The following is a 10,824-nucleotide window of genomic DNA, read 5'->3' on the forward strand; positions in this document are numbered from 1 at the left end:
CTTGACACTCGTTTCCACCAACTCCAACAGATAAAACTGACTTTATAACAAAAATGTCTATATTTTGTGCATATAGTTATCAACTGAAGTTAAAATAGGGCTAGATCGTACTATTCTGTATTAACAGTTTGTTCCACAAGATGGTGTAGAAAGTCAACATGAGAGGAAGAGGAAATATGGAGAAGCAAAGGAAGCACCTGGAAAGTAACCGTTATCAGCAGCAGCATCACCTCCCAGAGGGAAATCAAGTAAAACAAGAGGAGGAGTTAATGAGGATGCTGAGTATATTACTGGTATGATAAAAGCTGTTGGTGCTAATTTTCCCAGTCAAAAATAGCTATGAAGCAGATGCTATTTGCAGTGCGTGTGCTCTTACTGATATGTGATTTAGACAAAAGACAGTTGTGATCCTCTCAGGTAGAGAGCATATCCAGATCTTTACTGGGGGATCTCAGGTACATTTTCTTACTACACAGGAGCTGATACTTACATGAAGTATTTCTAGTAAAATGCTGCACCTGGTGGTGAAAGTTCTAGTTAAATTTTACAGAGGGTGACTTCAAAAAACACTTCTACTGTGTTGACACTGTGTGACTATGCGCCTCTCTTTGCTCATTGGTGATGCATAATATGTTGCAGACTTAATTCTTTTTAACAAACTATGTGATTATACAATTTCTAAATTACCCTAAGCATTTTCTCTGCAAAACAAGAAAAATATTGGACTGGCTCTTCATTGACTGCATTGTTTGAAGGCGTTTCCATGTTCCATGTTGTGTAGTGCCACATGCACTACCCAACAGGGTCAAGAACATACAACTACAAATGGAGCCTTGTAGGAGACCAAAATTGGATAACAGATGTAATAAGACAAGACATAAGCTGAAAGAATAAAAAACTTAGTTTTTCCTGACAGCATGCACGGCAGCACAGTTTGTCACTCATAAATCAAACATCCAAACGTTGGCACAGGATGACACCTGGTACTCTGTCTCAAATGGATATGACCTTTACCTCATCATGGCATTCTTTAAACTGCCACAAGAAAAGAATACTGATAACATTGTTGTTATATTGTATTTATAGCAATCTGAACTATATACATTTTATTCAGTGTTAAAATACAGATTATACTACTGTAGACTCCAGTTTTATAATTGTGTTATTATAATAGCCCATTTTACAGTCAAAAATAAATGAAAATCACAACCAAATAGCCCAAAACTGAACAAATTAATTGATAAAAACATGTTCCTTAATTAGGTGCGCTAAACTGAACAGATAAAGAATCATGATCCTCCCAAAATGAGGTCATAGCAGGAAAAATGCTTGCACAGGTTGCAGGATTCACAAAGATAAACATAGTTACATTAGCTGGAATGGAAAAAGATAAATTCTGATATCTTTCAGCATTTATCTGTTGTTTCAGCAATATCTCAGTATTCTTTCCCATCTCAATTAGTCCTGTTCTCTGCTTGCAGCATTTCTGCAGATAAGATGACAACACTGAAAGTGCCTCTTCCTTGTCAGTTTGATAAAAAAAATAAATAATGCCAGTACAATTTTAGCTATTTAAATGACTTGATGTTTCCACATGTATTTGGACAGTGCCACACAGCAGATCATTGTGACAAGAAGAGTCCCTCCACATACGTGTGCCACCAAAGACCCATCACCCACTGGGAGCTGGAAACTCACTGGATTGAGATCCTATAAGGCAAAAGGGAAACAAGCGAATAATTGAGTTTTGTTGTTTTTTTTTTTATCACCTTTTCACTCAAGATTTGTTGAAATATTGTTCACAATCACCTGCTGAGGCTTGACTTTAACCCAAGAACAAGTGCTTGAATTGCTGGCAGTGCATGGTGCATCCACAACTGTGTGAGGCTCTAAGCTGCTGAGCTGTGCGCCTGGATAAGAGAAATAGTTTTAGAAGAAAGTGTTTCAGAAAGCCAACGTGAAAAGGCTTTAAGTCACGTTTTTGTTTTCACACTATAAAGTTTTGATCACTAAACTTATTATATGTATGTAACCTATGACTGTTGTATCCACAACCACAAAAGTGAAATAATTTGGTAATATTCATTGACACTCCACTTTCATAGAAAACAGATACAGATTTAGGTTTTTACGCTCCCACATCATTTAGTTTAATTATGCAGTCAGGTAAAATTGTATTGTGAACAGGTTGATTTAATGTATTTAGTTAATTTGTTTCATTACACATTATGACACAAAATTGTATTTTAAATATCACATTTGGTTAACATTGTTTTCCGTCTGTATAGATTTACACAGTGTCAGAAATTGCTATAAAATGAAATGAATCCACTTACATTTTTCTGACCGCAGCAGCAGCTCTGGAACTTCTATGTCAACAGATTTCAACATTTTTCCATCAAACGAGGGCTTGTGGTAGCGACCATGTATTGGAATTGTTACTTTGAATAACTTGGAAGTTGGTCCAGTGGAGAAAGGATACACATAGGTGACAAATCCTGAAGCTTTGTGAGCAGGAACCTCAAGGTCAATGGCTGAATCTAGTAATATCTTACAAAGTTTAACACAGAAATAATTAAATAAAAAAATATATATATACTATACACATGTTTTGTACATGACTGTGGTTTGTAGTAGAATTTTACACTGTGTTATGCTATATCTAGTTGCTCAGCATCTTACCTTCCAATCATTTTGATCACTAAGGGATGCAAGTTGATATGGATCAACATAGACATCTCTGGGCCATCTATGAATCAGCAAAACTTTGACACTACTGAGCTCTTTGGATCTGAACTCAACTGTAGTTGTCACCTCCCTAAAACATATTAGAAAATATCATTGGTTTTCCTGACAAGCATCCCCAAAGGCAGAACAGCTTTCTTTTGAGAAAACAAACAACCGAATACCTGTGGAAACCCTTTTTGTTGAGCTCCACTCTCACAGATGAGGGCGCAAGCCACTGCCTCAGAAGATCACAGTGGTTCTGAATCTCATCTGCACAAATTAGCAGGTTACACTGATCAGGTAAAAGCTTTTTGAATTTGAACAAGGTGCATTTGTTTTTCAAACTGTGCTAGATTATATAAGTCATGTTATCCATACAGGGGTATATTTACAGCACTTTTTTGTCTACTGTAAAAATACTATTGCTTCCTTCAAACTTTAACCGCCCCGCCCCAAAAAAAACAACCCACAAACAAACAAAAACAAAAAAACCCAACAACTTAATTTAAATGACCTTCAATCAATAATAATGAGAGCTTATTGAATGACTATCGAGTTTTCACGTAAAACCTAGTTCACGTACCCTTTTCGCCCAAACAGAGACATTTCGAGAATAAGCTCAACGCAGAAACAACATAGAACAGTTTAAAATACATTAAAAAATATAATGGCCAACGCTGAGGCGTGTTTATTTAACTCAAGCACAGCTACTACCGCTTAAGCGCTTCTTTCAAGTGTTTACGGAAGAGGATTTTTGAAGGCCCCTTTTGTAGTTTCAAGGAGCCTGCAAATGTGCCTGTGTAGAGATTGAAAAACACAAGCTTTTAAGGAAACATTTAGTAACATTTATAGACATAGAAAGTAGTTTTCAGGAATAAAATGAATAATGATGATACGTGAAAGTTAAATGATTTTATATTATTTTTTTAAATCCGAAATTTAACGTCAGGCATCCCAACAGACAGAAGCGTCTTTACGTGAAGGCTCTGCTGGCAACCTGGCAACGCGTAATCATCCCTGAAGCCGCTGCTCAATTTTTTAAACATGTTTAAATTGATGGTCGGATTGAGTTAAGTTTGTTTGTTGTAATAGAAGTACAGGATGCGTTTTGCGGCAAAGCGCTGCGGGGTGCAGTTCAGCCCTCCATCCATAGTTTTAATTTATGAGCACACGGAAACCAAAAAGGTGCGAAAAAGAATAATACCTGTGCGAAATTTCTCCAAATACTCCGGTAAGGCACCACGGACACGTTGGGACTCGTTCTCTTTGCTCCATGTCACATGTTGCTAGATATAAGAATAGAAATAGCTAGAATCAGTGTGAGAATATTATTTTAGCCTCGTTTGCTGTATATTAATAATTATATGATACTCTAGTAAATCTAACAAACCTGTCAGAGTCATGAGCCCCTGAAGTTTTAATTTCTATATCTTGTGGATAGCAGCAGGTAGATTACCTGCAAGCTGTTGAGCCTCAGGCTCCTATTTTTGACTAAAATAGGAGCATCTTACTTTGTTTAACTAAGGTCATTGCTAGTGAATGTTAATAATAAATAACTAATATGTAATACATGGAAATCTACCTTTATCGTACTGCGTTTTTTCCTTCCTGTTTTTGTTTTGTTTTCTTGTTAGCCCATTTTTTGAGACATAGTTGCTGTGATCAGAGCTGGAGTCATGAATGCACACTGCATTAACATATGTATGTAGCTTAGTTTGTTCTTGTAGATTGCCACAAAGTAACTGGGCAGGACTACAACCAACCTATTACCTCATGCTGTCTCTTCCAGACTACAGCATGGCTGCTGAAAGGCTGAAGAACAACCCTCGGCACAGGGACTACCTGGAGGGTGTCTCTCAAAGCCAGCTTGAGAAGCTTCACATTATCCTGCGCGATCACATGCAGGGCTTCAGTCTGGAGCACAGCCTCTCCTCGTTCTGTCTGGACCCTGACGAAGACCTGAACAAACTGGACGATGAGGACCTGGCACGCAAGAAAGGCCAAATGGACGAACTGTTTGAGAAAAACCGGAGACGCAAAGATGATCCTGACTTTGTTTACGACTTTGAAGTTGATTTCACTAAGACCACCTTAGAAAAGTGCAGCTGGGATGATGAATCAGATGATGGATTTTGAAACTCTCTTTTTACCAATGTTTTAATTAAGAATGTAGATTGTAAATCTATATTGAGACTGCAGGAACATACAACCCAACTGATGTAGATGGCAATGCTTCAATAAATGTCAATATAGTAGAAATACTATGCCTTTAATCAAACAAAAAACCACCTTGAACCTCCGTTAATGGCAAGCAAAGACCAAAGCCTGTTAATCAAGGGAAACTAGAGCTATGATTTGGTGTCTGTGTACCATAGCATTTATCTGTAAAATCTTCTCGGGCGCTGATAATTGGCATCTGTCTTGTGTCAGTGACGTAAAAGACTGATTTAATGCGACATGACCATTCAAACAGCAGTCGCTTTCTAAAACATCAGATATGTATCGGATTCAGTACCACATATGAAAGTGACCCAGATCGGATGTGAAAATATCAGATTTGTGCTGTTTACACTGTCATACCATAATCGGATATGGGTCACATAGGGTCAAAAAAAGTTGGATTTGATGCGCTTTCGCCTGCAGTGTGAACGTAGCCTTTGTGACAACCAAAAGACAGATATTAAATTTATGACATCCAGTGACTGCAGTCTCTAACACTGATGACAAAGCACCCATGTTAAGGCAAATTACTGCACCTGAAATACTGTTACCCAACTAACTAACCCATAGTTTAAGTTTGTTAAGAGTTTCCCTCAGGTCAGGGTTAATAAACTCCATTTTAACAACTTGCTTTTGGGAACAGGCCTCCAGCAACACCTAGACTTCATTCATGGAATGAAACAGGCAGAGTTTAGAGGAAGATTTCTAAATCAGGGGAAACAAAACCAAACAATGTTTGAGAACAACCTGATAACAAACATTAATTCCATTTTAAGCTGCAGTAAACAAAATCATGCATGGATAATAGTGAATCTTTATTTGTTATAAAATACTGAATTTTACAAAATACAAAGACTTTGGTTCTTTTATTTGTGGCTTACACCTAGATGAGTGATATTCACAGTTGAATATGAAGATTCTAAAATCCTATTAAATAAAATCTGAGTGTACACCAGGAAGTAAGCAATACAACAAATATATCTTTGGGGGAAAAAATGTGTGCACAAAATAGTTTTATATCATACAAAATATATATATACACTTCCATATATATGGTCTGACATGATGTTCTATGGCAAAGTTTTAAAAGAGATAAACTATAACATAAAACTAAGCCTGCATTATCAAACCTTGTAAGGGGAAAATGTCATTCAAAGTGCTTAAATACCTCATTCAGTTGACAATAGACACTGACTGACTGACTGACCATAAGTACCACAATACATTCAAAGATGTCGCAGGTTTTTGTTAAAATGCAATACAGAATGACTTTACATTGCTTTGCTAGTTTGGTTTAAGCTAATCAAAACAGTTTTTTACATTGTTATCAATTGCAGTCATTTTTGCAGTGCCGATGTATTCCCTAAGGAGGTAGTAACAAAAAAACTGACAATTCCTTTTCCCATCACCATTTACACATGGATTAGGGCATCTGAATTGTAAATTCTCAGCAGGCTGTTAATTTATTTTAAAAAGTCATTTATAAAACTGACATTTCAAGTATGCTTAAGACACAATCCGGGTTTTTGAGTTAGTCTTTACACATGCACACGCGCGCACACACACACACATACACACAAAGCAAATGACTTAAGAGGAACAACTTTCTGAATGACAATTTGTGAAAACTACACCCAGAAGATTACCCAGATTTACCCAGATTAGACAAATAATACATAGGTAAACTAGTCATTTTAGAGCTACTGGACAAAGACAGGCATCTTGAAATCCAATAACACGGACATAGTAAAGCAACAAGTATAGATATACTCCAACTCCGGATTAGGCCTTTAAAGAAAGCTTTATGATCCACCATTTATATGGTGCGCTGTACGAACTAAAATATTTTATATATTTATGACATTACGAAACTCTACCCAAAGTACAGATGTTAGAGAAGCACTTCTGGAAATATGAAAACTCATTTTTTCTTCCTGTCCTGGGTGCATCTCGGACAAAACCTGACAGAGTAAAAGGAGGGGAATATGTTAATTTGCTGCAGAAAGAAAAAGCGTAAGATTCCATGAATAACTATATTCTCATCACAGACAAAGAGAATAACACTGTTACTACTCAAAAACGTACCATTTTCCTTTGGGTTTTGTGGCGAGATCAACACAAGCAAAGTGAAACCACTCAATGGGGCACTAAAACCAAGAATAACAAAGAAAAATGTCAATTTAAAAATTAAACCTAAACTTGCTCAGTCAAAAAGGTTCTTACAATAAAGCTTAAGAAGAAATTATAAGTGAAAACCTACATCTGGGTTATCACATCCTATCATTTCTCCATATGACACCTGATGACACAGGCAGTATGTAGGTTCATTTGGATCGACCGGCATGTCCAACACATCTGATGGCTGCATAGGCAGGAGAGCGTCACTCAAGTCTGGGCTAAAAGACCAACATACAGAGCATGGTTAGAACTAAATATAAACATGAGCCAATTATCCAGTAAACTTGAGTTTGATTGAAGCACTGGTTCAAACTTACCTGTTTTTCATCTTTTTCTTTCTGGGAGAATCTTCATCTGAACCTTTCCTTCCTCTTCCCCTGGATCCACGCTTCTCTCTCAGCCCCCGCACATCATTTTCTGGGGAAAATATTTGCATTATTACACACTTAAAACTCTTGTCTTTTGTTGCGTTTATGATCAAAGGCGTGCAGTCACTCAGCTTACTTTTCAAACCTCTGCCCTCTGTACTGTCATAGCTCACTTCTAGTTTCTCCTTGAGTTCATTCTCAAACCGTGCCAGATCTGCATCCAGCCTGCGGATATGTTTGTCCACCTACGGTAGAAAGATATTGTGCATATTTAAATCTGAGTACATGTACACATTGATGATGTAAATCTGATAAACAGGGACAAAAAACAAAAATAATATGACATTAGAATCTGGACAGTGACAGGAGACACATTGTTTCGGACTAACCATTTCATATGTCTGCATTGCGAGCTGGACTTTGTCATCACTGAACTCTTTGCACTTGCTGTAGGCATTCTGGATCTTTTGCAGGTGTTCAACTCTCTGCTCAGAAGCTAGATTCTTGACATTTGCGATGTACTCCTCAGCCAGTTTGTCGATCTCTCCTTTCTTTTCTGCACAACAACATGATTATTAAAGTGCTGAATAAAACTAGTGATAAAATATTACATGTAAGCTTCCTATTTACAGTTATGGTCAGAAATTTTCATACAGTTATTGTAGGCATGAATGCCATGGTAAGTTTGCATAGAGCTAAAACAGGGTCAAATGTTTTATTCATTTAAGTTTAAATTTTGATATTTAAAAAATATAAAAATATATAAACTATTTTTTTAAAAAAAAATCAATTATTTTGTATTGAATAAATTATTTGTTTTCATGCAAATCTAACATATCAATATGTTGCAACCTAATGTTTGTAACATTGATATACATTAAGGTGGGAAAAGATTTACCACAGCAACAAGGAATACTGTTATCTGATTGGTTTGTAGGTCACTTTCCCACAAGAGCTCTGAACTCCATAGCAAAATCTAATAATTTAATAATCCTGTTCATTTCTGTATATTATACTGAAATTAGAATCTGCCAACTTAATATGCCTTTAACCTTAATGTATATATAGAGTTCGTATCTCTTGCTATGAATTAATAATTTCCTTTAAATGATTTCCTTGAACTGTTCTTATTCCAGGGTGGAATGACTGCATCGCATAAATCTTTAATACCCTTATCAAACAAGACTTGGATGCACAAGTTTGAATATATTTTGGATTTTCTCTAGTCACAAAGGGTCGAAAGTGAGTGGATGTAAACTATTGACAACTGTTTGTCTAAGACTACTGGTAAGTGGCACAACCTAATACATAAGGAGCCTGGCTAAACTGGGTTTTCAGGTATCACAGATTATACTGTCAGAGCCATTTGTTTATTTTGTATAAGTCCACAGAGCGTTTTATTGACTGTAATGTTAAGAGATTAAATGATCACCTTCAGTTCTGTTGTCCAGGTCCCGCATCAAAGTGAAGTTCCTTTGTAGCTCACATGGCAAGTTTTCAATACCTAAAGAAAAGATTAGACAATATTAATGCCTAACAGTTCATTCCAATTACATTTTCTGAACATAATCATCACACTTAATTAATTATAACCTGTGCTGTAATGCCTTTTAAAAAGGCAAATGCACAAACTCAACTGAATGCTTTAAAAATCAAAGAAATATAAATAAGAAGTAAAGAGCAGAGGTTATTATGACATTAATTACAACTTAGAAATCATTAAGCTTTACACTGAAGCCCTTCTTGTTCTACTTCCTCTCTTTATGAGTTTAATTCTGTCCAACCTGGTCACTCCCAATGCAAATCATAATCTTTTTGTTAGCGTTCACTACCACCTACTCAACCCTTTCAGTCTTCCTGCTATCCTTCTGTCACAAATCTGCCCTGACACTTGTCTCTGCCCACTCCATCCTGCCTGCATTCTCTTCTTCACCTTTAATGCTAAAGGCTAAAATTACTTTTGTCATTATACTTATATAACATTTCATACAACATTTAAAATACTTGAGGTCAAATCTGCACATTAAACACAACACAAATACCATCACAACCATACACTCACGTGTGCATGAATTGCAGAATGTTGTCGTGTAACAATCTGTCTGTACAAAATAACGCTTCACATGTATTACATTTGTCCCAAAAGCAGACATTATTAAGGGCTCATGATAACAACAACTGTCAAGTAAATACACTCTGTATGCCATGTGACACACTTCAAACACCCCGCCCAGGCGCGTAAACTGTTACGGGAAACGCGGCAACCAACAGGTTGTAAATGATTTCCTATATAAAAACACAAACTGTGACTAAAATGAACCTAGCTTAAATATAAAGACTGTTAATATAACAATTTATCTCTAAATGCCCTTATATAACTAATGCTAGTTGCGTAGCTACAGGCTGCTCCAACATTGCTAGCGCATGAATCAGAAACGGTTGCAACCTATAGTCAGTTTTCCTAAATATGTGAAAACAGTTAATTATTACATTCCCCTTTGACTGAATCTGACAAGACACATTAAGATCTTACCTACCCCACCTTTATCACTCCTAAGGTAATGCTAACCAGTTAGCTGGCGGGCTAATGACCTAACAGCTTGTTAGTTGCAAACGCACTGCATTGAAACCGCCGTCCAAAAATGTATAATAAATTAAACCTTTAAAAGTTGCATTTTCTATCTGTTGACAGAAATTTACCACATTCTGGATACTTACTGTCAAGGTAATGTTCCAAGTATATTGCAGTCGCCATTTCGAATTAGCTGTTTAGCTTCTGCGTTACCCTCGTTAGCTCCTCAAACTGTTGGCCAGAGAGGTTGGGTTTGTTTTGTAACCCTGGGTCGCCCGTTGGTCAGTTGGCTTGGCGTAATGCGAGTTTGTCTGCAGTCACAGGCTTCGCCGAATTAAATGAAGCGAGGCTCACAAAAACACAGGAAGTGACAGTTTACCCCAAGCGTGCCTTCACTCCGAACATGCGTGCTGGAGGACAGGGCACAACTTTTTAAGTTTGGTACCTCACATGTAATTAAAAAAAAGTTTCTAAGTACTATTCATTTACTCAAGTATTACGAACACGTAACTTTGCTCCCAATCTCCTCAGCTACTGTGTTTATACTAGTTTATACGCGTTCTATGCCAATTTAATGCATAATTAACCAAATGTATCATCCAGACATGAAGAAACCAACAGGCAAATTCGTTACACACACACACTCCTAATGGAATCATGTTTAATAAACATGAGGAATATTAACACAAGCCTCGCCGTCGGCCATGTGATTACCAAACGTTAGAAACGAACTTCAACAAGCGCGCCCTCGCTCCGTTT

General features: G+C 36.9%; 3 protein-coding genes across 3 annotated transcripts; 1 reads left to right on the forward strand and 2 right to left on the reverse strand.

The window, feature by feature from the left end:
* Window positions 1–418: 418 nt before the first annotated feature.
* On the reverse strand, window positions 419–3,464 carry pigx (phosphatidylinositol glycan anchor biosynthesis, class X). The gene is made up of 6 exons (XM_085449602.1): window positions 3,311–3,464; window positions 2,910–2,997; window positions 2,683–2,818; window positions 2,337–2,550; window positions 1,810–1,910; window positions 419–1,710 (listed from the first exon to the last, which is right to left on the reverse strand). The coding sequence occupies exons 1-6, from the start codon at window positions 3,381–3,383 to the stop codon at window positions 1,573–1,575; spliced, it is 750 nt and encodes a 249-aa protein (XP_085305728.1). The 5' UTR covers window positions 3,384–3,464; the 3' UTR covers window positions 419–1,572.
* Window positions 3,465–3,705: 241 nt separating this feature from the next.
* Window positions 3,706–5,927, forward strand: cep19 (centrosomal protein 19). Its single transcript, XM_085449674.1, has 2 exons — window positions 3,706–3,958; window positions 4,517–5,927. The coding sequence occupies exons 1-2, from the start codon at window positions 3,829–3,831 to the stop codon at window positions 4,861–4,863; spliced, it is 477 nt and encodes a 158-aa protein (XP_085305800.1). The 5' UTR covers window positions 3,706–3,828; the 3' UTR covers window positions 4,864–5,927.
* Window positions 5,744–10,735, reverse strand: ing5a (inhibitor of growth family, member 5a). The gene is made up of 8 exons (XM_085449669.1): window positions 10,212–10,735; window positions 8,926–8,997; window positions 7,883–8,049; window positions 7,630–7,738; window positions 7,443–7,542; window positions 7,208–7,343; window positions 7,033–7,094; window positions 5,744–6,908 (listed from the first exon to the last, which is right to left on the reverse strand). Exons 1-8 carry the CDS (start codon window positions 10,246–10,248, stop codon window positions 6,869–6,871), a joined length of 723 nt encoding a protein of 240 aa, XP_085305795.1. The 5' UTR covers window positions 10,249–10,735; the 3' UTR covers window positions 5,744–6,868.
* Window positions 10,736–10,824: the final 89 nt, after the last annotated feature.

Source organism: Copadichromis virginalis, linkage group LG23 (genome assembly GCF_057382275.1).
Source record: "Copadichromis virginalis isolate Kocher_CV1m ecotype Utaka linkage group LG23, C_Virginalis_male_GT1.1, whole genome shotgun sequence".
Lineage (NCBI taxonomy): Eukaryota > Metazoa > Chordata > Actinopteri > Cichliformes > Cichlidae > Copadichromis > Copadichromis virginalis.